At 38.7% G+C, this 26,362-nt stretch overlaps 1 protein-coding gene across 1 annotated transcript in view; it reads left to right on the top strand.

The window, feature by feature from the left end:
- The window catches only part of MCTP1 (multiple C2 and transmembrane domain containing 1), a 288,956-nt gene that overhangs the window by 169,492 nt on the left and 93,102 nt on the right, over positions 1 to 26,362 (top strand). Inside the window, 8 exon segments of the mRNA XM_071729851.1 lie at positions 193 to 229; positions 231 to 380; positions 5,317 to 5,410; positions 18,471 to 18,573; positions 20,685 to 20,787; positions 21,188 to 21,289; positions 21,636 to 21,710; positions 22,843 to 22,962. Of these exon segments, the coding sequence (XP_071585952.1) occupies positions 193 to 229; positions 231 to 380; positions 5,317 to 5,410; positions 18,471 to 18,573; positions 20,685 to 20,787; positions 21,188 to 21,289; positions 21,636 to 21,710; positions 22,843 to 22,962 (784 nt within the window).

The following is a 26,362-nucleotide window of genomic DNA, read 5'->3' as shown; positions in this document are numbered from 1 at the left end:
TTTTTTTTCTTTTCTCTCCTTTTTTCTTTTCACTTTTCCCTCTTTTTCCTTTTTTCTTTTTTCTTTTCTCTCTTCTTTTTTCTTTCTCATCTCTTCCTTTCCTCCCCCTGAGTGCCAGCAATCCCATGTGCTCTTGTCTGATGTGGAGAAAACCCTGTCCATGCTGATGGACAATGTTTTTTGTATTTCTAGGTGCCAGGTGGACCTCTCAGCCCTGAGCAAAGAGCAAAACCCACAAGCTGGAGCTGCCCCTGGAGGAGGGAGAGGGGTTCCTGGTGCTGCTGGTCACTCTGACAGCCTCAGCTGCAGTCACCATCTCTGACCTCTCCATCAACTCCCTGGAGGACCCGAAGGAGCGAGAGGAGATACTGAAGAGATATGTATGGAGTTCCTTTTTTTTTTTTACCTTTTGTTTATATAGAAATAATAACTATCAGGGAGGGAAAAATAAAAAATCTGGGTATATCCCTTGCATCCTTATCACACTCAGCCAATGACAACCATTTAATTTAGTCACTACTTTTATTGTTGTTAATGGGCAGCATCAAGGAAGCTACAAATTGTATTTATACTATATGGTGTTTTTCACATAGTAATTCAGCTATTTGATGTGATCACATGCCATAAAGAAGTTATTTGTACTGCCTTGCAACTAGTTTTTACTAAGCACCAAGTTACTAAGGAGTCACTCACTGGCTGTAGAGTTTTAGTGAGTGTTTATGGCAAATGGTTTGAGGTACCAAGAGTTTTCTTTATTTTCTTATTTCTTATTTTTTTTGTCCTCATGTTAGACACTGGCACAGTATTTTGTATCATCAGAAGAGTTGTTTTAAACAATACTTACATCTCAAAATATTCTGATGCAGGTTCTTTTCCTTTCCCAGCATCCTCACATTTCACAAAATCTGTGTAGTTTTATCAAAGCAACAGAGAGGGGAGCTCTTACTCCAGCATTTGCTAATACCTAAATCACTAAAAGTAACTGTCTTACTACACACGGAAGAAAGAAAAAAAAAAATCTATTTCCACTTAAAATTACAAAGCTTTTATTCTACAATGCTGCCAGGTGTTTAGAAAGGCTTCTCTAGACACTCAGCCATTAAACCAAGCTCCGACTAACAAAGAGCCGCTTAATTTTTTTCAGATTTTAAAATATTCCTATTCCATGACTGACATCCTTTCAATAACTGAATTTAATAAAGATGTACCTTATCAGGCTGTGCAGATAACATGAAGTGCTAGTACTAATGCTGTACAATATTCTTCAAACAGATTAGCAGGGTGTCCGCTTCAGCAAATTTATTCTGGCTATCTCCACTGAATCAGCTGTCTGCTAATGCTTGTACAACTCATACACCATAGTGTTATCATAAAACACAGTTTAATAGAGGTGACTTAGTGAGGCTAAACATAATATTCCTAAACCAACTGAGAGCTAAGGTATTGTGCACCATCTTTGAAAAATAATTACAATTAAGAGCGTTGTTGCACATTTTGGAATCCGCCAAGTCTGGGGACAGCAGAAGAGATCTCTGTAAATACAGTAAATTTCTGGTGTGTACATTTTTGAGGTGACATACTTCTTGCTACCTAGTGCAACAATACTGTTATTTCTGTGGATTGCTGTGTGTGTGTTACGGTAGTCAAGTGACACTGATGGTTTTGATAATTAAATAACAGTATAGAAACATTTTATCAATCCATTTTCCTAGATTGTCCTTTTTTTTTTGCCCCCACTGTAAAGCATAACCATGTGGTGTACGATTGATCTCTATTTCCCTTTCTTACACATTCGTGGATATTTCTCTTGCATTTCAATTACTGCACACACGTGAAAATATTTATATTTTGGAAGATGTTGTTGCAGAAGCACGAGTTTCTCATTATGTGTTCTTAGAAACGGTAGCATCCGTGTGACTTTTTTGGTAAATTTTGCTGTGTTTATTAAAGCGATGAGTGGACAGAGAGAAATAAGGAGTAGCAAAATTCAAAATAGTTTATTCCCACTGATGCCTGGTTTGTCTTTGGTATCTATATCTCTGCTCCAAAACTGATACAAAGAAAGCATCTGCACTCAGCGAGCTGTACTGCTCCCCACAGAGGGGCTGCATTTTGGGGTTTATTTCTTCCTGGCTTAAAAAAATCTGGCTTCCATCTGAGAAATGTATTTTGCACCCTCTCTGCAGCCAAAAACAGCTAATGAGCTGACCTTGCCATCAGATCAAATAGCCTTGGAAAATGACTCTATTACTGTCATTTAACCATTTGTACTGAACATCAGAGCCTTACAAATTAAACAGGCATTACTATTTGAAACCATTATTTTACCACAATTGTCTGAAAAGATTAATTCCTTTTGGGGTGAGGAGGGGGGCACATTAATGGGTACAGACCAAGGGAGATTGTATGACCTTTCCAGAACGGGTGTGCTGAACCCACGGTCCCCCTTGTCACAGTTTAAAAACCAGAGGAGCTAGTTTAGAGAAGAAGTTGTTAGCATTCCATTTTTATTATGACATTTCACAGTCATCCGATTTAATGTCCCTTGACCAGATTGTCCACCGTGAGACGATGGGCTTGAAATGTTATTTAGAGCATTGATAAAAGGTGAGCAGTTCTAAGATGACAGCGAGTCATAAGGCTGGTGGTGTGACATTAATTTTCTCCATAACAGAGATGGAATAAGACGTCATGGTGACAAGCTGTCAATCAGAACTGGCCCCTCAGTGTATCTCCATGCCATAGGATGGGGTATTGCTTCTCCCATAATAGAGCTGAACTGAGATGCTCTCCCTGACAGCTGCTGCAGCCATACAGAAAATATATTATACAGCCTTTCATTAAAAAAATAAAGGGGACTCATCTCCAGAGCATTTCAATCTTTTCCCATCTATTGAGGGCTGAAAAGATTCAGAGCAAATCACGTATTTCTCTGCTATGGAAATTTCAGGCTTCAGAAACCATGCAGGATTTGAGGCCTTCGACAATAATCATAAATAAGAAGACAGAATATCATCTGATAAATCATTACTTAAAGTTATGTATTTAAAGTAATGTATTGAAGTCATTTGCCTCTCCCAGAATCTCTGCTGTGGGCACTCTGTGCATTTTCAGCCTCCTGCAGTCACGGTGTGCAATAAATGAATCTCAGACAGATGACTTGCTGAACTGAAAGTTCAAAAAAAATAAAATAAAAAAAAATTATTAACAAAGGTAGCAAAGTGAAATACAGCACCCACGCCTTTTTTCAGTGTGAGCTTCTCACCATAAAATTTGGAAAAATTGGGCTGTAGGGTGTTGTGGACAGGGGAGCTTGCACTGCATTTTGTTTTATGCTTTCGTGTTCTTGGTAGCTGTCTTTTTTGGGGGGGGAAACTTTGGGGAAAGATTTTTGTAAATATTTTCATGATGGTGTTAGAGCAGAATTACTTCTGTTGTGGTGCCATTTCTGATAAGGAGCTTCCAAACTTTGATTGTTATTGTCATAAATGAGGGCTGGTGCCAGTGTGCTTTTGAATTATAACAGTGCTATCTGTAGCACCATCTCTGCCACCCTCAGCTTACAAGCAGGTAGCTGAGTCTCTGCTGATTATAGATGACCAGGAGTATTTTTAAACTCTGTCTGATGGCAAATGTACGAAAAAATTATTAACAGCAAAAAAATATTATTAATCATTAAGCTATGATAACGTGCACACGTGAATTCCTGTGTCTGTAGCATGTGGGGTACCACACCAAGCAGAGGTCCAGCACTCAAGGTCAGACCTCATGTAAATAGTAAATGGTCAGCTGGGGCTTGTGAAAGGAATGTCAGCCTGTTAGAATTATCTTATTAATAATAAAAAAAAAATAAAATAAAATAAAATAAAAGCCAAAAAACAGAAAGGAAAAGCAGGGAGGCATATCGTACATCTAACATTTTAATGGGTAGGTTATCTGTCTGTAAACATGCTGTAGTTTTTGCAGACTGACATTTAACTTTCATTTAAGCAGCTCCTGTGGTTTTCAGATCAGTGATCTTATTTATTCTGGTTTATCGTAACAGTTGGTTTTGCCTTCATAACAGATTAAAGAACTGTTGACTTTGTGTTTTACCTGATGTTTGCATATTCTAGAAATCTAAGCATTATCATGAGCAGTGAAAAGGTTTCAGCTGCACTGCTTTAAAATTTTAGAAATGGCCACAGGCACTAAATACATTAGTCCATATTTTAAACTACTTCAGAATGAAAGCACATACTCATATTTATGAACAAGACTTGCAAAAGAAAACCAAAAAAAGAGGCCACACATATATATATGATTTAAAATTGGTCTTGAAACCAAATTTTGCTCTCCTTTTTTGGAGTTTTTTTCCCGAGGTTAAATAAAAACTAAATTATAATGCCAGGCTTGTTATTAATTGATTGTAGATTCAAAGTTACATTCACTGTTCTACCATTTGAAATTGTGCAGCTTTAAATCATATTCAAGTTAAAGCTTGAGAATTTTGACATATCACACCTTACTGTAACAATACTCCCAGTTTGTTACTTTTAGTTATTTAAAAAAGAGCATCAACAGAGCACTCATTTGAAGCAGCTTTCTAAAACTATGCTAGATTAATAAATGCAAGTGTTAGTCTTTCATTTTTTCTTCCTCTTTTTAATGCACATAGATATTTCAGGAATTTATGTGGAAAAAATTATTTAGAGAAAGAGCTTTCTGCTGTGAAATTGGAACCATCTTTTAATTCCTGCTTTGTGTCTGTTTTTGAATGTGATTATTATTAAAATTATTAAGTTATTATAATCCTCTTACGATTATTTTTGCTCATGTTATTTCAAGCTATATGCAAGCTTATATGCTACATATGCAACCCTACATATAATGGCCAGAAAAAACAGAAAAAATATTGGCAACGAGTCACTGTTTAAAATATTATTTGAGCCATCAAAGGGAAAATGTGAACGTAGATCTCACAAAACTATTTAGGGAGAGAAAGGGGTTTATTGTTTGCATTCATTTTGTTGATACAGTGATATAAATTAAAAGTCTGATGAGCAGTTGTTCATGTACTACTAGGGGATTAATTCAGTGGCATTAATTTCATGTTTAATAATTCATGCTCTAATTTTTACTTTGCGTTTTGTTAAAGCTGAAAAATACTGAGAGAAACAGTGAACACTCTGAAAATAATAATGAAAAGCATGAGAATGCTGGATGGAATTGCACTATATAGATATCGGGGCCGGGGGAGGAGGCTATTAATGCTGCTTTTGGTTTGTCTTTTTTTTTTCTGCAACCAGATTTATTTTTCTTTTTGTTGTTCTGTAGAGTCCAATGGCGATGTTCCGTAACATGAACGATGTGGGATTTCTCCAGGTGAAGGTCATCAGGGCAGAAGCATTGATGGCAGCTGATGTCACAGGCAAGGATTCATTTAGTTTCCGTGACAGTAAACACCCAGTAAGACTGCATCTTTTTAGGAGCAGAGGGAAAAAAAAAAAAAAAAGAAAAAAAAAAAAAAAAGAAAAGAAAAAAAAAAAGGTGTTTAAATCAGAACTTTATCTAGAGATGGTTGTTTGCCCAGTCTCACCTTCTGCCTGTTAAGGAAACAACCCTCAAACAAACAAACAAAACTTTTGTAAGCAAGGCAGCAAGTAATTTCATTGCTAGCTACAGAAGTTATTTCTCAAAAGGGTGAAATGCACCTTTTTCTCCATCAGAGGCCCTGGAAAAAACCCGTTTAACTCTTCTTCTTCTAGTAGGCACAAATATACAGAATTATCCAAATTAAAGCTGAGTTCCAGAGGACAAGGCAAGTAAAAGCTGGTATATTTAGATACTGCTTTATACTGCTTTAGAGTGTATCCAAAATATTTGATATCTGCTAGATACTTAGCAAGGCTCCTGTTGGTTTCAGAGATTTCAAATAAATGCAGTTTCAGATACTACTTATCTGCTCAAGAAGGAAAATTTAAAAATAATTTCTATTTGCTACTTTAAGTGCCATAAGCTGAGTGGATAATTTAACCTTTTGCTTTTCAAAATAAAGAGTAAGTGTTTCAGCCCCATTGAATGTTTCTCTAGAAATGTCCAGGTTATCTCCTGTAATCACAATTGCCTTTGTACTGCACAAGTTGAAAAGGAGATTCTACTGTGATCTCTGCTTTTAAAAAAAAAAAAGGGAAAAAAAAAAAAAAAAAAAAGGAAACTATACTGATTTAGCTGGTTTAGCTGCAATTTTGACAAAAGTGCTTTTACAGGTGCAGATGTAGATATAGAGCAAATAATTTTAATTTTTTTTTTTTTTTATAAATTGAATTTGTAAATTTTTTTTTCCTCAGACAAACAAACACTTTATTGCTGAAACTGATCATCCAGCTTGTGGCAGACAAAATTGCAGAATCTATTTTTGGGGAGGTTGGAGAAATGCTTCTAAAGATTCTTCACTCTGCTTTGACCTTATAATCCAGTGCGGTCCGAACAGAGAGAGAGAGAGATTAAGTTATTCAGGGGCAAATGAATAATTCAGTCCCTGACCTCATTCAATCTTCAACTTTTCCAGATCAACACGTCATTTGTGCTGGTTGAACAAATTTTTTGGAAATACATTTGATTCAATTAAAGATGGGCAGACCTACCAAAAATTTTCAGACAGTGCATTTAGGGCAAGGGTCAGGAAGATGGGGAAGAACACTTGGTGCCTTCCTGTGCCCTGAATATTTTGTTTATTAGCAAGAGAAAAAAAAGAAAAAAACCTATCTATAAGGCAGGTATGTTTTGTGCAACGTCTGTGCAACAGACATTGTTGTATATTTTGGGCAAAAATACCTTAGAAAAGAGGACAAAGGGGTGGTTGTTCTTTTTTTTTCTTTTTTTTGCAAAAAGTCATTCAAAAAGCTGTTTCTAGTAACCTGTGAGCATACAGGGATCATTCCTTTCAGATTAACCTTTGAACAGTAGCATTTAGAAATAACTCAGAGCAGTTTTTTTGGTGGCTGTAAATAAAACATGTTTCCCAAAATGGTCCAAAACTTCACCCTCCACCTTTACACAACTGAGAAACTTGTATGAGTGAGGAGAGTGCTGTCATCAGTCTTGTAACTTACACAGCAAAGGGTAAGTTGCTCATGTGAGTAAAAGGTAAGGGCTAGTTTGCTCTTCTTGCCACATTTTTTTTTTTACAAAGTTAATTTTTTGCCCTCCCCTGAGCTGAAAAGTGGCGTGAGCACCTGTATAGCACCTGTGTGATTTGCTGGGCTCCCTGTCTGCTGAGCAGATCTTGTTTCTCTTTCAGGAATCTTTCAATGTGAAATAATAAACCAAAATTTATTAGTTTGGGCTGAATGGATTTTGAAAACCCTAATATTCCATCATTAGGCATGACCATAGACAGCAAAAGATTTCTGTAATCTTTCAAGTAGTCATCAATCTCACCACAGGTGCAAGGATCTTTATTTTTTTTTTTTAATTTTTTTTTTTCCTTTTCAAAATGCGAAATTTTTCTTTTGTTACCATACATCCATTGAGCAGCATTGTAATACTGTATTAACTCCGTGTAGAAATAAAGAGCAATTGAGACTCCCGTTGAATGAATGAGTAAAAAGCACAAATTACTTTTTAATGAAACCTCAATTCTCCTCCTTTCCACAGAAAGCCTGTAGCCTTGTTCAGCCTGATTGGTACTACAGTAGGTCACTTCAGTTAAGCCTCTAATAAACTCTGGTAGCTGAGGGCAGTTTTTTCTCCAGTCTCAATAGCCCAGTGTTGGACAGTGCAGTTAGGTCCTTAAGGGTAGTACAGATATTTTATTTCATTTTTTTATTTTTTTTTTTTTTAAGAAATAGGAGACATTAAAGGTGATGGTTCAGGCCTGGGTTTCCAGCCCTCACATGTGTTCTGGGTGGGCTGAAATTTCATTTTAGGGCAGGGGAGGCTTCAAAAGCTCACCTGGAGTTCAGGCAGAGCTGAAAAATAAGATATTTTCCAGGATGTGGAGAGAGCTGCCAGGCCTGTGAGGATGTTTCTGTCAGAAAACCAGTGTCTTCCCATGGAAAAAACACAGTTTTAGGGCTTCCACCGATTCAAAACTATGTTCTGTTGGGAGCCGTGGCCACAGCAAATTGTCCTTCCAGGACAACAAAAACTTTCAAATATGTTTTTGTGAACCTAAGAAAAGGGGAAGATACTGAGTGTGGTGTTTGCTTTTTCTCTCTCACCTCAGGAAGAAAGTTTCATTTAAATCTGTTGTATTTAGCTGTTGAGCACAAGGCTGTTTTCTTCCTTAATCCTCGGCTAAATAAGTTCTATTTTCCCTTCTCCTGCCATGGCTGCTCACTTGGGTTCCTCTAGGACCTTCTCCAGGGTTCTCTCCTTCCAGACCCTGGTGCTGCAGCCTCTGTGTGGTTTTTTCATGTCCTATTGCATGAAAAAATATTGTGGTGGTGGTGAACTCACCTGAAGTGAGTTCATACAGTGCTCACCCAACCCCTGAGAGTTTTGGGGAGCAGCAGGGCCCTTTCCATGACCTGTTCCCAAGTGTAGGTGGAATTCAGGGAAGCAGTTCCTTCTGCAGCCAGGTCCATGAAATGGTGGGTTTGTGGTGGAAGACAGCATCTTCTCCTCCTGGGGGGCAGATCCTGCCTTTTCCACATGCAAGCAAAATGTAAAATTCCCAAAGCTCTGCTGGCAAGGAAGTGGGTGGGGAGGAAAGGGAAAGGGAAAGGGAAAGAGAAAGGGAAAGGGAAAGGGGGAAAGGGGGAAAGGGGGAAAGGGGAAAAGGGGGAAAGGGGAAAGGGGAAAGGGGAAAGGGGAAAGGGGAAAGGGGAAAGGGAAAGGGGAAAGAAAAGGGGAAAAGGAAAGGGAAAGGGAAGGGGAAGGGAAGGGGAAGGGGAAGGGGAAGGGGCAGGGGAGGAAAGGGAAGGAAAGGAAAGGAAAGGAAAGGAAAGGAGAAAGGAAAGGAAAGGAAAGGAAAAGAGGAAAGGAAAGAAAGGAAAGGAAAAGGAAAGGAAAGGAAAGGAAGGAAGGAAAGGAAAGGAAAGGAAAGGAAGGGAAGGGAAGGAAGGGAAGGGAAGGGAAGGGAAGGGAAGGGAAGGGAAGGGAAGGAAGGGAAGGAAGGGAGGGAAGGGAAGGGAAGGGAAGGGAAGGGAAGGGAAGGGAAGGGAGAAGGGAAGGGAGAAAGGAAGGGAAAGGAAGAAAGAATATAAAAAAGAAGAGAAGAGAAAGAAGAGAAGAGAAGAGAAGAGAAGAGAAGAGAAGAGAAGAGAAGAGAAGAGAAGAGAAGAGAAGAGAAGAGAAGAGAAGAGAAGAGAAGAGAAGAGAAGAGAAGAGAAGAAAAGAAGAGAAGAGAAGAGAAGGAGAAAAGGGAAAAAAGAAAAAAGAAAGGAAAGGAAAGGAAAGGAAAGGAAAGGAAAAGAAAAGAAAAGAAAAGAAAAGAAAAGAAAAGAAAAGAAAAGAAAAGAAAAGAAAAGAAAAGAAAAGAAAAGAAAAGAAAAGAAAAGAAAAGAAAAGAAAAGAAAAGAAAAGAAAAGAAAAGAAAAGAAAAGAAAAGAAAAGAAAAGAAAAGAAAAGAAAAGAAAAGAAAAGAAAAGGAGACAACAACAACAACAGTTTGTTTTTGCTGTCTGTGGGCTCTAATTAAGACGTGTTGCCCTCCAGCCCCTCTCCCTGCCCCCAGCCCTGCTGCCTGTGTCACAGCTCGCCGATCAGAGCCTTTCAGAGGGTCCATCCCATGGCTTTGACCTTCTGCGCGGTCCAGCGTTCCCTGGGGAACCGTTCAGCTCATGAGGTCTGATTTCACACTTCCAGGATGCCTCGGCTCTCCTGACAATGACAGGGAGACAAAGCCCTTTAGAGAGGGCCGCATGGGGACTTGTTTAAATTGGAAACTAGAGAGGAGTCAAGGAACAAGGTTACAGGCTACAGAATGGTGCTTTTAATAAAGAGCTCACAGCTCTGGTTCAGCTCAAAGAGGGCTACCTCTGTACAATTAATTGAGACATTTATCTGGAGCATCTTGTGCCTCTACTTTCTCACAGAATTATGTGATAAATATCAGCTAAGAGGCAAATGAGATGTGCATGAAATGAATTTTTAACACTTTGATTACTGTGTCTCCAGTCTTCATTAGAAGTAAATTTATTTGTATTTCTGACCTCATTATTAATCAATTGTCTGCTCTCTCTTTTTTTTTTTTTTCTCTTTTTTTTTTTTTTTTTTTTTTTTTTGGCACTGTGATTTCAGAACCTGGGAGATGAGGCAGATCTTCTAAAGAGCAAAAAGAAAAACAGAATTCTAAAAAGTAAAAAGCTAGTGATCTCTAGGTTTACAGTCAAAAGCTTTTCAGTCCTCTCCTCTAAAGAACACAAGGAAAGGAAGCACAGGAAATTAAGCAGAATTACTGTTTTTTCTTCTTCTTTGTTTTATGTCTGCAGTTCAGTCTTTCTTCTGAGAAAATTTCATGTTAAAATTTTGATTAAAGCACTTGAAAGTAGGATGAAGACACCTAGGTGGCTAAATGCACAGAATGTAAATGAGCTTTGTAAACTCTGTTTTACTAAAATATCCTAATACCACATGTGCAAAAATAGTCTTTGAAATTGTTCTTCAAATGCTAGGAAATGTCAGGGTGATGTACACAAACATTAAATTCACAAAGGTATGGAAGCCCATGCATGTAAAATTGAAGGAATAAATTCAGAGGCCCTTTGGAAATATGGTTCCAAAAGTAATTTGCTCTGTCAATTAGTGCAACCAGATTTCAATATACACTTGAATTATCTTTAGAAAGTACAGAAATCTACTAGAAGGGCAGTATTCTATGGTAAATAAAATCTTGCCTGGTCCTGTCTTTATAGGTTAACTGAAAGCATCAGCCCAAAATAAAAAAAATAAATAAATAACAAATCAAAGCAAAACAGCAGTTTGAGGATACCAAGGGCAAAAAAAGGGGGTTTTAAAATGCATTTTTTTGCTAACCTTGACGTTCGGAATTGAATATAGAGTTATTATTCTTATTTTTCTGTAAATATTCTGGGGGAATAAGTTCAGCATGGTGGTGGCACAGCACAGAACCACCTGGCAAGGCACCTCCAGCTTTCGTGGCTCCATCCCACCCCAAGAGGAGTGCAGCATCCCCGTTAGGAGGGGGACTCATCATTTCCATTTTAAAGATGGAAAAACCAAGAAAGGTTAACTGACTCAGCCAAGGCTGACAGAGCAAGTCCTTGTCAGAGCTGGCATTTGGCTTGGGTCCTGTACTTAATCCATTAGATAAGGCAGCTTCTGATGCTATTGAGCCATTCCTCCTCCTGGCCAAAGGTCAGGCTGACTGCTCTGTTGCAAGCAGCTGGCTGGCAGGGAGCTTGGAACAACATTAGTGACATTAGTGACTGCATGAGTGGCACTGCCCCCCAGAGTCATGAACTGGCTGTCTTGTCTTCTCCCCCCCCTCCCCCCCAAAAAAAAAAAATTAAAAAAATAAAAAGGCCTTTTTTTTTTGGCTGTGGGGACTTAGATCTGTAATGGACAGGCATGGCCAGCAGTAGGGGAGAGCCATAATAGCCTATGAAATATTCAAAGAAAAAAAAAAAAAAAATCTCAGCTGCCATAACCATGTTAAACTTGGTTGGACTTTGTGGAGCTCTGGTTTGTGAACTTGGCTTTGGGAAGTGGGGGTGGAATTGGAATCTCCTATCAGATTTTTAAGTAATTCCCTGAGATGTTTGGGGTAGTCTGCACTGATCCCAGTTGGGTTTGGATCATGCGATTTGAGCAGTGCAAAGATTTGTGTAATTCTGGGCTTGGAATAAAGTGACCGATTTGCTTGAAATTTAAAAATCACTTCATGGTCTAGGCAGTGCTGGAATTGGCTTTCTCTCAGTTTGTATCACTTAACAGACTGATCAATGGCAGGTAAATGTTAAATGCCAGCCTGTATTTAACCTGCCTTTTGTTGAGGGAACTGATGAAGAAACAGAACTAGGAAGTTATTTATGTCTCTGGACATATATTGAAACAATGCATATAGGAATATCTCCAACAGCAGAGCCAGCCCCATGCTATCTGATGTCCCTTGTGAGTTAATCTTTATGAAATGCATTAAGTTTTTTTTGGGGGGGGCAGGTAGTTCTACCATTTTCTTCTTGTCTTGCATCTACTCTGAAGAGCAGTTGCATCAGTGGTTCTTTTAAGACTCTGTGGCAGCTCTGATTAAGAAGGAAATTGTCATTCTGCAACAACTGATGGCCTTCCTGATTATTTATTTTCCTTCCTACAAGCTGGGTTTCAGGTGTGTCTCTCCTGTCTTAACAGGAGGAGTCACCTTGCTGCATAAAATATGGATGTTTTCTTGTGTTTCTTACTGAAGTCTCCTTTTTCATGATATTAACTGAAAAATATGCAGGTGACACGGAATATTCTGGATACAAATGCATGTATTTACAGAGTTTTATTTGAAAAGGACACATGAACTTGTACAAAACTTGACAAACAGGAAGTATAAATTTAAGCTCTGATAGCTTTTAATTAAGAAAAACTCCTATTTGTGGCCAAGTGGAGCTAGAAAGTTCAGGTATATTGCCCTGAAGTTCCTGTTGGAAAGAATTGCAGTGCTCCAAAATGAATTTTTGCTGGGAAAACAATCTACCAATAATAAAAAAATTTTATTTGACAGCTTCCTCCTCAGGGACCATTGAAGGGCATATCTATTTGACTTGTCCAGAAATATGAATTATATTGTAGTGCACTTTGACAACTCTAATATTCAGGTAAAGATCATATTTACACAGACACTTGCATCTGAATTGGCCACATGTCTTTTGATCTCTGGTGAAGAAGCAGTAATTTCAGGGTTGATTTTGAGACAAAACCCAGTGTTTTGTTGCTTCAGCTGCCCACTAGACTGGACAGACAGAGTTCATCTGACTCCAGCCTGGAACACGAGCTGCAGTGGGATGTGTCTGAGACCTCCACAAGGGTTCACAACCCACCTGAGAGCTCTGCTTGCTGCTGAGTTCCACCACAGTAAGCCAGATGACCTAAAAATATTAGAATTATAGAATGGTTTGGGTTGGAAAGGACCTTAAACCATCAAGATCCAACCCAACCCGTGGTCAGGGACCCCTCCCCCAGCCCAGGGGGCTCCAAGCCCCATCCCAGGTGTCCATGAAAGCTTCCAGGGATGAGGCAACCATAATTAATGCTCCTTGACTTAATCAGCAAGGAATCATGGAAGGGTTTGGGTTGGAGGGGACCTTAAAGCTCCTCCAGTCCCACCTGGACAATCCAGGGACCCCTCCCCCAGCCCAGGGGGCTCCAAGCCCCATCCAACCTTGGGCACTGCCAGGGATGGGGCAGCCACAGCTTCTGGGGGCACCCTGGGCAAAGGATTTCTTCCTCCTGTCCAACCCCAATCTCCCCTCTCCCATTTTAACCCCTTTCCCCTTCTCCTCTCCCTACCCCCCCGTGTCCAAAGCCCTCCCCCAGCTTTCTTGGAGCCCCTTCAGATATTGGAAGGTTGCTCTGAGCTCACCTGGGAGCCTCCTCTTCTCCAGGCTGAACAACCCCAACCCCTCAGCCTGTTTGCATCCAGCCCTCTGAGCATGTGGGGGTCCTGTGACCTTTGAACTGGTGGAAAAGGCCTTTGGCAAACTTTTCCGTGGGAAAAACACAGCACAACTGGCAGGTTATGTAGTGTTGTGGCTACTTGAGGAGAAAATTTCAGACAGTAAAGTTGTGTGGAGAGTGAGGTTTTGTGTTGGTTTCATTTAAAAAAAAAAAAAAAAAAAAAAAAAAGAGAAGCAATTATTTTGGTCCCTTTTCTGTTAATTAAAAAAATTATAATATATATATATGTGCAGCAGATAAAATGGAATCTGAGCTCCAAATGTGCTGAATTTCTTTTGTGAAGGGTCTGTGGAGGACCTTGACTTTTGAAGCTGATACCCAGTAAGACCTCTCTGGTTCCTGGCTGTCCACCCTGTGTAGATGGGCTGGTTTGAGCAGATGGGTGCACACTTCATCCAGGAACCTGCCTCATTTCTGAGAAGTTAGGTGATGAGTCAGAATGCTGTTTTAATTCATGTGTGTATAGTGTGCAATGTGAGGGACACAGAGCTGATGGAATTAAAATGCTTTACTTAGATCTAAGTAAAGTAATCTCAGCTTCTGCTCTGGTCTAGCCAGCTGTCTAAAGATTAAATGCAATTTACCATGGCACAAACAAGGGTGTCTGTCAGACAGTGTGGCATTATGGATAAAATGCCAGAAGATCTGTAATTATTCATTTTACCTTAGGAAGTAGGAAATTGCAATGTCCTTTTAGGGGACATTCTCAGATAGTCCAGATCTGTAAGGGGAAGAGGGGAAAAACAGGTGAGGGAGATCTGTCCAAAAAAGAAGATTCTTTCCTGATTATTACACATGTTGTGTAGTTTATCACTTTATTTCTGTCCCACTAGGAGCCCTTAGGGCTGCACAAGTAGAGTCCAAAAAGCATGAGAGGTCACAGCAGCAGAATGAATTACAGAGATTTTTTTTTTTCATCTCTTACTGAGGTTTGCTGCAGGCTGAATTTCAGTCCAGTTGGAAGGTGTCCTTCACTGGTTCTTCCTGCCTGCTTGGCTCAGGAATTCCTTCTAGGTCTAATTTTGATCAGTCCTGCTGAGGTCAGAGGGTTTCTCCAAATTCTAAGGGCTGATTTTGGGGGTGGTGGTGGGAGCATGCCCACAGCATGGAGGTGCCTTAAGCAGGCTGAGCACACATTTAGGGTTGTATTCAGAATTTTGTGGGTGTCCTCCTGATCAATACAGTTAATCACCTCTAAAGTCACTGGAGGAGTCACTGGAGGCCTCTGGAAGGCACCAAGGTGGGAGCTGGAGTTGGAAGATCCTCAGCAGACCCAGGGATTTGGGTAGAATTTCATGGCATCTGACACATGGTGACTCTGGTGATTTAGTCTGTAGAGGAAGGCATTACTTATGATGACAGCATGATTTAGAATGATGTAATGGAGCTTGGGCAGCACAAGTCTTAGTCAAAGGCTTTTAAGTGTACTTTTAGAACAGCTGGAGAGACAGCTCATCTGAACATGTGTAGTGCTTTTATGAAAAAGGAGGAAAAAAACATTTATCTAGCTCTTGTTTCTAATTTCTAGCTTCATTAACCAGACAGGAGTTGTCCAAGGCTGCCTTGGTTTAGAGTATGTGTTGTGCTTGTGGTATGGGTTTTGTTATAGTGATGAATGTACTTTGTAAGTTGCCAGGTTTCCTTGGTTCTCCTAGAGACCAAGAAGACCTAGGGACAACATCTTTTAAGGTTTTACTGCTCTTAGACAGCTTTCTTTGGGGTGATCACCTTATTTTGAACACTCTTGCAATGCAGCAGGTTGCCATGGCTCTGTCAGGGTTGGGACTTCATTTATTCCTCCTCATAATGAGAACCTGAAAGAGTACAGATGGCTATGAGCTCCACCAAGGATGTCTGCGTTGCTCGGGCTTTATCTGTCTGGATCATATTCACCTACGTGGGTTGGTACCCAAATAATAAGTTTTGCAAATAATTTTGCAAATAGTGTTTGCTTAATATGTTAAGCAGGTCAGCCACGAGTGTTGCCTTCCAGATGCCCACCCTGGTTGTGGGTGTTGTAGCAGAAGGAAGAAGTGCCTGCAGGTGATGCTGAAGGGCTTGGCAACTTCACAGCCTCCTCTGTAAAATTACAGAGAATTTTACAGGAATTCTCTGTAAAACCAGAATTCCTTCACAGAGATGTTCATACATCTCTAGCTAGGAAGCTTCTCCCTGTCCAGTAGGATATTTGGGCCTTCCCTGGTTCCTTTTCACAATATTTCCTTTGGTCAAATTTGGTCTCAAAAAGTTTTCAAGTTATAGTGGGGAGGAGGCATTAAATGTTGAGTGTGAGAGGGGAATTTATTTTATTTCAGAAAGCCATTTGGTTTGATTGAGGACCTCTGTGATTGATGTTAGGTATTATTTAGCTTTCTTAAGTGGATTGGTATCCATATAAATCTATAAGGAGAGTCATTGAAAAAGTGCTTGTCAACAGATGCAGAAAATAAATGAATGTAGTAAATACTTTCTCTTTGTTTGTAAAAGATGGCCTTTAGACACTGCAGTTACATTTTCCTGTGTCTGTATATGATTAACAACCACAAATCAGATTGTACCATCATATGCAAATATGGTTGATGATATTATAAGAAAGATTACTTTATTTATGACTTTATCATCCAGCTCGCCTGCTGTGTCAGTTCTGCCTTGTTCTGACCATCCTCTGAGTGTTTCTTTTTGAAATACTACAGCTTAGAGAACCTATATAAATAAGTTCAGGTTTGTGAGGTAGGAAACCATTGAGATGTGTGATATATCCATGTTTGCTGACTAATGAATTAATCATTTTTCAAGGCTAGTAGGAGAGATTCAGTGTTGCATTATTTTCCTGGAGAAGGTAAACTTCGCCACTACCTGTAATTCACAATGTGTTTAAAACAATAATTCTTTATCATTAAAGTTAATAATATGCACATTAACCTCTGATGTATTCTGAATCAATATTGCAGTTTGGGAGATGTGACCCCTGGACAGCTTTGTCTAAATATTGATTTCATTGTCATTTGTATAAGGTATGAAACAAATTACATGCCTCCCTAATATCATTAATGTAGCCCCATTGAGCTGCTCAGTTTATGGCTTCTTATAATGCCTGACAAAACATTACAGAATTATTGAAGACATTGTGAAATACACTTGCTTAGTGTGCTGGATTTGATTGCAGAAGGGCAGTGCCAACACTCAATAATTTTCAAACACTTCAGAGAAAGTCCAGAGACAAGGAGGAACCACTCTGTAGTGTGCAGCTCAGTTGTTCATTTCCAGCAGATGAATTTCCCTTGGGTTCTGGGGGCTGAAGTTTGTTCTGCAGCTTTCTACTTACATATTTGTAGCATTACATGAAAAAAATGCAATGTTGTTCTCTTCGATGAACTGAGGAAGTCAAAATAGGTAGGGGAGGCAGCATCTCTCTGTCTTGGCCAGAATTAATATAGTTTGTATTTTATAATAATTGATATTAATTTAATTGGTGTTTTTCTAGCAACTGTATTTTTGTCACTATTCCTTCTGCCATACCTGTTATTCAAACCTTCCTTGCAACACCTTCTTTCTTAGGAAATATCAGGATTGACCCTAAAACCCTGAAGATATCAATTTTCTCTTCTTCTGCTTCCTCCCTCTTCAGAAAACCTCTTTTTTTTTTTTTTTTTTTTTTTTTTTTCTTTACACAAGCAAACTGTTGTTAAGCACAAGACTCAGGTATCTGCTTTCCTTCATCTCCTTTCCAAATACAACCCTTGGATAGCTAAGAGAAAGCTTAGGATAAGTTTCTTGCCTTCACTCTCAACTTTCAGAGGGGATGATGTTTTCCCTGCCCTTTGCTTGATATCTCAGCACTGCTCACCTGAAGTCATTGGCTGCAAGCTGCCACACACATGCACTTCTTCCCTCCATTCTGTTTCTTGAGTTAAAAAAAAAATTAAAAAAAAAAAATTAAAAAAAAATAAAAAAAATCAACTTCCATATCCAGTTGAGGCCACTGCTCCCCTTATCCAACATATTAAATTTTCAAAGCATCATCTTCATACTTTCTCCTGTGGTGGCTTTCATGCTGAGGAACCTTCTTGTAAATATATGCAAAGCTACTTCATTGTGCTTTAATGTATACAAAAATCCCAGCCATGGTTGAGCTTCTGCTGTGCTGAGACTACAGCCCATCATTCCAGCTGATATCTCCTCATTGTTTAATTGTACTTGCCCATTTTCTCTGGTGTTAGGCTTTTATCTGAGACTGTCTTTAAGGCTTTTTGATTTTAGTGAGAGGATTTGTACAGTGTGAAGCATGTAGGGCATAGTAATCTTTGGATAAGTATCATAGGTGCTATGTTACTACAAATAATGTGGAATAATACGTTTCCAGCATTTAAAAATGCTCTAATTATGTTATCATTACAGTCAATGTAGGACTGGGACTATTAAAGTGAAGTTCTCTTAGCTGTCTCAGAAGGGTGCTTTGCACCTTCTAGGAACATGCTGTTTTTTCATCAGAAATGTCTGTATGGGGATTTTTTTCTTTTTTTTTTTTTTTTTTAGCCAAAAAAAAAAAAAAAAAAAAAAAAAAAAGAAAAGAAAAAAATTGTGTCCTTTTCTTGAGGAATGTTAATAGATTATGGTAAAAAAAAATAGGCTCTTATGATCATCTTGAATATAATGCAAACCATAGGGGCTTCACTTGTGAATTGATTCCTAAGAGAATTATAATGCACCTTAGCAAAAGAGGAAAAAGAAAAAAAGCCCAAACAAACAAAAAAAAGGAAACAAATCCAAAACAAACCAAAAAAACCAAAACCCTAAATTAATTTATTTTTAAACCTTGTTCATGGTTCATAAGTTTTGTTTTAAATTTTGTCTCCTAGGTAAAAGTGACCCATTTTGTGTAGTTGAATTGAACAATGACAGACTGCTGACACATACCATCTACAAGAACCTCAACCCAGAATGGAACAAAATCTTCACATTGTAGGTGTTTGGATTTTGTGAGTGCTTTTGGGGAGGGCTGGGGTTTTTTCTAGGGGAAAGGGTGTTTGAGAGGGGTGATGATATGGTGACATTTCTGAACTAAAAAGCTTAATACTTCTATGAGAATTATAAATACTTTTTAAAAAATCAAAGAACAAAAAACCAACCAACCAAACAAACAAACAAAAAAAACAAACCAAAAAAACCCCCCCAATCCAAACCACAAAGCCTAGGAGAGGTATAATTTTAAAGGTAAAAAGCCAGGGTTGGTTTCTTAGAAACCAGGTGTCAACAATATCAAGCACTCCTGAGAGTTTCAAGGACCAAATACATTCCACACTGGTTGGAAAAAAAAAATAATTGTGCAAAAGAATTTTTTTTGTGGAAGAGAGGATATTGTGATTATGACAGATAACTTTCTACTTGTCTTTCCATTTAACAACTGGATTTCACACAGTGGGATCTATCCCCATGCTAGTGCAATGCTGCTATTGGGTAAAATTCAGCTGCAAGCATTTAATTTATTGGAGACTTGGGAAGATGCAGTTGGGGATTTTTATCCTTCTGTTTGTTATGAAGGCAGTGAAAGGCTCTGACAAAATAGGATGAAGTATTCCACAAACAAAATGTTCCTCTTAATTGTCTTGGTCAGTTGCCTTCTTTTTCTCCCTGTTTCTCTACCTGACTTCATCATGACACCAATGAGTAGAAAACTGATCTCTAACAGGTTTCTCTGAAATCAGCAAACAATCCACTGCAAAATCAGTAGAAGATTTATCTTTGTTTACACTGCACTTTTATCATAATTGAAAATAATATGGTTTTGCTAGATAGTCTGATTTTTCTTTTATTTTTTTCTCCAGAATTTGTCATTCATGTATTTGGCATCAATAGCTTCTCTTGCCCTGCAGTGAGCTTTCAAGAATGAACTCAGAACAAAAGAAAAAAAAAATCTTACAACAGTTGGACTCCACATTAGATTATTAACATGGTTTGCATTTATGTATCTGCAAAACCACTCTAAATTCTTCATTAATTTATTTTTAATTACCTACTAGTTGAGCCAATAACTAATCAACCTCTACTGCTCACCAATGTTCTCTGAATAAGAAATTGCCTGGGTTTGTAGAGGATAAAGGACTAATCAGGAATCAAACTGAAAAACTCCAACAGCCTTCAAGGAGAGTTTTCACCTCTCTTTGATGTGCATTTACACTGACTATTTTATTTGTGCTCAGATTTGTTAATTAATTTTGAGCTAGCAATCCAGTTTCATCTGGAGAAGTGTATTTTATGAAAGTTAAAATGCTGTGCTTGAATATATATTTCCTGGATCAGCCATCTAATCAAAGATGAGGTCTCTCAAAGCAATTGCGTGGATTTTTTTTTTCTGGGTGAAGAATGTGAATTTTTCACTTCAGAGTTTATCATGTACAGTGACATTTGTTGTGCATGATGGAGGAGTGTTTTAGTAGCTCACAGGCAAAAAAAAAAAAAAAAAAAAGCAGTAGTAGCTGATAAAATTCATCGTTTTGCATTGCTTGTTCCTAATTTGCTGTAATGACTGTTGTACGTTTGTAATTAAGCAAGGATTTCAGAATTAAAGAGCATGTTCTCAGTGCGAGGATGTGCTTGTGTAGCCTGTAATTATTTTTCATTTACAAACCTGCAGATTTCACAGTCATTTGCAAGGGTATTGCTGCAAGGGTAGCAGTGTTTAAGGGCCAGTCTTTAAAGGCTCTCAGTCCTGCTGCTCGTGGCTGTAAATCCACAGCGCTGCTCCGTGCCCGCTCTCCTTGCAGCTCACACAGTGCAGACCCCAGGTAGGAGATTTAAAGCAGCATCCTTGGGAAAACTTCTGCAGGGAAAGCCTTGCAGAGAGAGAACACAATCACTGCAGCCTTTGGAAAGCACTCTGGTAATATGGAGGGGTGCCTCATTTTCCTAAGTTCCACGCTCTTGGAAAAATCTTGGGTATCTGTTGGTTGGTGGTTTGGGTTTGTTTTTTTTTGGGGTTTTTTTTTTTTTTGCTGAACTTCCAAGCTTTTTCCTTGGTACCTGCTGGTGCAGATGACTCTTTCTCTCTTCTGTGTGTGCTTCTCCTTTTTTAGCAATATTAAAGACATCCACTCAGTGCTGGAGGTGACAGTTTATGACGAAGACCGCGATCGGAGCGCTGACTTTCTAGGCAAAGTTGCTATACCATTGCTGTCTGTAAGTCCCCAAGTCTCTTTCACCTGACATACCTCCCCGTATTTTTCCTGCTGAAGGAAGTGTGTGTGTGTGTAAGAATTAAAAAAAAAATTAAAAAAAAAAAAGAAAAGAAAAACAACAACAAAAAAAGATTTGCAGCTCTGTGTCTGTCATTCCTCAACCGAGGTCTGTAATAAGAACACTAAAATTTTAACATACTCGATTCACGGCCATGTTGAATCCCATGATAGTTAATTTTTCCTGACAGACTCGGTCCTGGTAATGAACAGGTACTTGTCAGACTTGCCACAGTTGTTTTGGGTTCTCTGTCAGTTTCAGCAGCTGGGGGTCAGGGGTCACCGGGGGGGCTGTATTCAGCGGAGACCGCGAGACAGACGGCTGTCATGTCCTTTTCCTGCAGATTCAAAATGGTGAACAGAAAGCCTACGTCTTGAAAAACAAGGAGCTGACAGGGCCAACAAAGGGGGTCATCTATCTTGAAATAGATGTGATTTTTAATGCTGTAAGTCTTAACTTTGGCTTTTTTGTACTGCTAAAGAGTTCAGTTTTCATGAAAGCTTTTGTCCCTGATTTGTAGAGAATTTCTGTCATTCCTCGTTTTCTCCAAACCTTGATGTATATAGTACAGAATACTCTTCTGCCACTGCCTGGCACACCCACTCTTTTTGTTAGCTGCTGCTGCTTTGGCTGATAATGTAAGGAGCAGCAACTCATGCCTCTGTGTACGCTTCTGTGTCGCGGGCTTGGCAGCCACGACTTGGAAACTTGGTGATTTTTGCAAATTGGAGCATGTGCTGTTCGTGGGGAGGGAGTGAGCTCAAGACACTGATGCCCCTCTTAATGTGCAGGTGAAAGCCAGCATACGAACCCTAATGCCCAAAGAGCAGAAGTACATTGAAGAGGAAGACAGACTGTCCAAACAGGTAAAGAGTAAGGAAACACTAATCCTTTCCGAAAGCCTCGATATCGTGTGTGCACATCCAAATATCTGGGGTATCGTGCTGCTGAGAGTGAAGAATAACATTTTCATTACCTGTTTAGAAAAGAATATGATAGGCTGGAAAAGGCAGAAACAAAATACACGGGTTTATTGTGTCTCCTCTATAAATTGCAGCTTAATTTCCATGAAATACGTGAATAAGAACACAGTTGAAGCCATCAGGTTCCACACGTATCAGATTATAGCACAGGTGCATGTAAACTAAGTCTTGCATAAATTTTTGCTGTTAACCTTGACCCGAAAGATCTCCATTTGTTGGAGGGCAGAGAGTCTTTCAACATTCTTTTAGCAAAATTTTAAATAAGGTGTTTGATAAGGCTTGAATCAAAGGTGAAAGCAGACTGAAACTATTACTGTGGAGAGCCCTGTGGCTAGGAAACGTCTGGAGCCTTTTTTCTCTGGATGTTTTTGCTACAGACAGGTTTAAGGTTTTGGTAAAAAGCATTTTAAAAAACACCCTAACTTTTCACCACTTGAAATTTTAGTCATTTTTTCATGTTCCACAAAAGATGTATTTCACGTGGAATCAGCTGGGATTTGGGGCTTCTGGGTGAACTGTGAGCACAAGATTTTGTTGTTTGCAGTGAAATGGCAAAGGTCTCAATATTTATTTTTTTTTTTAACTTTTCTGAAAGCTTATATACTCTAGTATAATCTAAATAACCTATAGGATGGGTTTTGTATCAGTTGGATGATGTATATCATAAGATTTCAAGAGGCAAAATAGTCCCCTTCTTTCTTGTGAGTAACCCAGTTACTAAAGCTATGTTTTTCACAACTGTTCTGCCAAAGGGGCAGCAAGGCCTTTTAGTCAAGATTTTTTCTTATCCTCACTTTGATGGCAGAAAGTGGAGGAACAAACTTTAAAATAACCACTTTGGGTTAGTTTGGTTTAGATTAGCTCCCATGGAGTAGGCCATCACAATACCACTTAGGCTGGGGGAAAAAAAAAAAAAAGAGGAAGGATTTCCCAACCTTCACCCAAGTTGTGATTTACAGTACTACAAGCACAATTTACAAGCACATCCTTTTATCTATTTTTTTTTTTTTAACAGGTCCTGGTGAGGAACTTCATCCGGATGAAGCACTGCATCATGGCTCTCATCTGTGCTGCCAACTACATCAGCAGCTGCTTTGACTGGGAGTCCCCTCCAAGAAGCCTTGCTGCTTTTTTGGTATGACCTTCTTTATTTTATTCTTACCCAACCTGATGGATTTGTGCTCTAGTCTGACAGACAAGGCAGTGTTGCTGGGGGCTGTTCTGATGTTGTTGTTTTTTATTTAAAACCTTGCATTGTGAAGGTACCGCAAATTACGTTTATTCACCTTTTTTTCAAAAAAAAAAAAGTTGAGGGTTTTCTTTAATTTGTAGTTGTAGAAACAACATGAGCAAGAGATACAACTCAAAATGCAGCCAGTGAACCATGGGTTGTGTATGTTGAGCTTCTCACACATTATTTCTGTTGGATTTTTTCCAGCCCACTTGTACATTGCATATTTACTTTAAAACTTGAGTATTTTGTGAATGAATTTACATATCATGAATAGAGAATCAGTGGTATTTTGTCCTCCACATCTAAATATTTATTACACCTGTAGCTTTTTTAGAAGTGCAAAGATCTTGATCAGAATAGTTGCTTCCTTACTATGATTTTGTGTTCATCATGAAAAAAAAAAACAAACTAAACCAAGGCAAAAAATGACAAGCAAAACCCACCCTGCTTTAAAACCATCAGAGCAGACAAACTGGTACCTTTCAGACATCAGGATCTGCTCATAGCTCACTTCTTAGTGAAATAACTTTCAGTGATTTAAATGAAAATGCTATTTCTCCATAAATATTAGCTTCATTTATCTTTATCCTCCTGTTGAGTTGGAAAATTCCAGCCATGATAATACATTAGATTGTCTTTCCTAGATGAGTATCTTTTTATTTAAAAAAAACCCCATATGAGCTACAAACAAGGCCAGTCTTGGGGTTGTTCTTAGCTTAACTCTCAGCAGGAATAAAAATGTATGCAGAGGCACACTCTCTGGGACATCTGAATTTACTGGGTGGGCTGAAATACTGAATTTTTGGGGCTCTCCATCCTAACTGTGAGCAGGGAGTGGGTCTGATATTGACTAAGTACAGAGGGAGAATGGTGACAGTGGTGACAATTCAGGCACCTAGCTGGGGTGCCTGAAGCTCAGGTGTCTCATGGTTGGAGAAATCAAACATTGGAGCAATAAAATGTGGTACTTCTGAGTGTCCCTAAATCGGGTTGTTTGCAGGAAGTTTCTTCTAGCTTGTCTCAGTTTGTACAAAGTGATTTCCTGTTCAAACCCTGAAGGTTTTTATGCTCCTACTCATATCTCTAGTAACTGTGTGCAAAAATCTGCATATGCTGAGGAAGCTGACCTGTCATTATTTCAGCTTAAAATTATCAAAACCCTGTGGGAAACTGCAGATTTCTACAGAAAACCTAAGTGGTCACATTGCTTTTGGTGCTCCCCTTAAAAAAATTTGTATATCCAGGTCTGATTTTAATATGTGTGTGGAACACCCATTACAAGAGGGAGAAAGGGAAATGGGAAAGACATCCTGTTCTTTGGGGCAAAGGAAATAATTTCTTTGGAAATACATGAGATGCAGAATTTGAGCAGAGAAGTCTGTAGTGAGTTTTTCATTACTGTAGTTATAGTGTGTTGCACTAGAAATGTTCATGTATGTATATATTTTCCCATATATGTATTTATATATATCTCAAAGCCTGTTTTTCTTAGTTTTTCTTTAGTATTCATGGTGTATTTAGTATTCACCATCCCTCAGTTGGGCAAAACACTGATAAATTTTTTGTTAGTCAAGTCAAATCTACCCGAACTTAGAAAGCTTTGAATTTAGGTGGTTTCTGGAGTTTCATGGCTATCATAGGCCCTTGGAAAATCTTGATAGTGGCTCACTTGCACGTGTAGTGCTGAATTATGCTTGCACTAAGGTTACACTGGAATGTAATAGATTCCATAAAAAAAAGCTGTACTTTGAAAATGATACTTTTATCATTTTCATCTCTTCACTATTATACAAATCATATCTCCTCCTGAAGTTGCCTCCCAGAGGTTGGAGAATGTCACAGTGAAATGTCAGTGCCAGGAAGGATATGAGAAATAGGCTGTTCTGGAGGGTTCCAGCTCTGTAGGCAGACTAATAAATAATGTAAGCTTTTAAACTAACCATTTCTAACTAACCACTTAAACTAACCACAGAAGAGGGTTGGTTTTTCAGGTCTCCCATTGCCCAAAGTTCTGGGTGTTAGAATTACAGGCACCTTTCTCTTCTCCTTCACCCTCTGTCTTCACTTTCTGGTGGGGCCACTGCTAATGAAGATTCTTCCATCTCTCAGGGTTAATTGTTGAGACTGGAACATGTAATTGGAGGGCCTTGCTGATTATATTTGTACTCCAGAATTCAGTGCTCTCAAACCATCACATTATTTGGGAACACCAGGGGAGGAATCATTTATTAAAGGTTCAGGATGGTTCTTTTTCAAATCTGTCTCAGGGCACAAGTGCTCAATGACTGGTGTTTTCCCATGCTGTACCTGGAAGTACAAAAACCTAGAAAAAAAAACCCCTCAGCATATGGTTTCAGTCTTCTAGATTATAGATTTTGTCAGCTAAGCAATATTTTATCTGTTTCTGTGGAATTTCATAAGGTCATCACCTTCACTGAGGACTTTGGCTGAACAACTGAAGGTTTTGACTTTTTTTTTTTTTTTTTTCCTTTTTTCCTGTGCCCTGGTAATTCACAGATAGAGATTAATTGCTACTTCCATTTATTTTTAAATGTTTTAATGATATTGTAACTGTGATATATTATTTAACTGGGGTTTTTTTAGATCTTTAGAGGTGTTTGTAAATAGCTCATGAAACATAGGTTGGTCTGGCTAGAATATGACTCTAGATTTCAACTACTGGAAGATCTGATAGTCTCTCCCCCTGTTAATTTCCTATTAAATAAAGGCAGCATAGCAAAAATATTAAATTAATGTTTCAGTTCCAGAACAAGCTTTATTGTACTTCATGTATCCCTGTTATGTTTTGAGGCAGATCAATAGTATGTTACATTTTTCTGTTTATGCTTCTTAAGCACCTAAATGCAACAGAAAAGAACAGAGAATGTAGAGAGGAAATCCACGATTTTCTGCATTTCAAACACACCTTTGGATTATTTAGCAGTTATTTTCATACGCATATTTTATTTCTATAATTAATGTGGTATGCTTCAAGCAGAAGAACTTTACTGTAGACAGTGCAAAAGTGGATGAGTTTTTTTACTGTGGGCAATGAAATGTCTATTAAATTTGGCCTGATTTCCATCATCTTCTTGACCAGACATTTGTGTTCTTGAAGATGTCAGTGGGTGCCAGGGGTTGGGGGGGAGGTGGGTTGGGGAAAGTGTACACTCTTTTTTTTTTTTTTTTTTTTTTCAGTACTGTCATTTCTCACTATAATGAGCACGAAAATAATTGGACAACTGAGCTATCAGTAAAAGGACACACTTCAACATGAGTCAATGAATTATTTTACAGGACA

Source organism: Heliangelus exortis, chromosome Z (genome assembly GCF_036169615.1).
Source record: "Heliangelus exortis chromosome Z, bHelExo1.hap1, whole genome shotgun sequence".
In the NCBI taxonomy this organism is placed as follows: domain Eukaryota; kingdom Metazoa; phylum Chordata; class Aves; order Apodiformes; family Trochilidae; genus Heliangelus; species Heliangelus exortis.
Note: the sequence above shows the minus strand (reverse complement) of the source record. Positions and strands in the feature narration are given on the sequence as shown.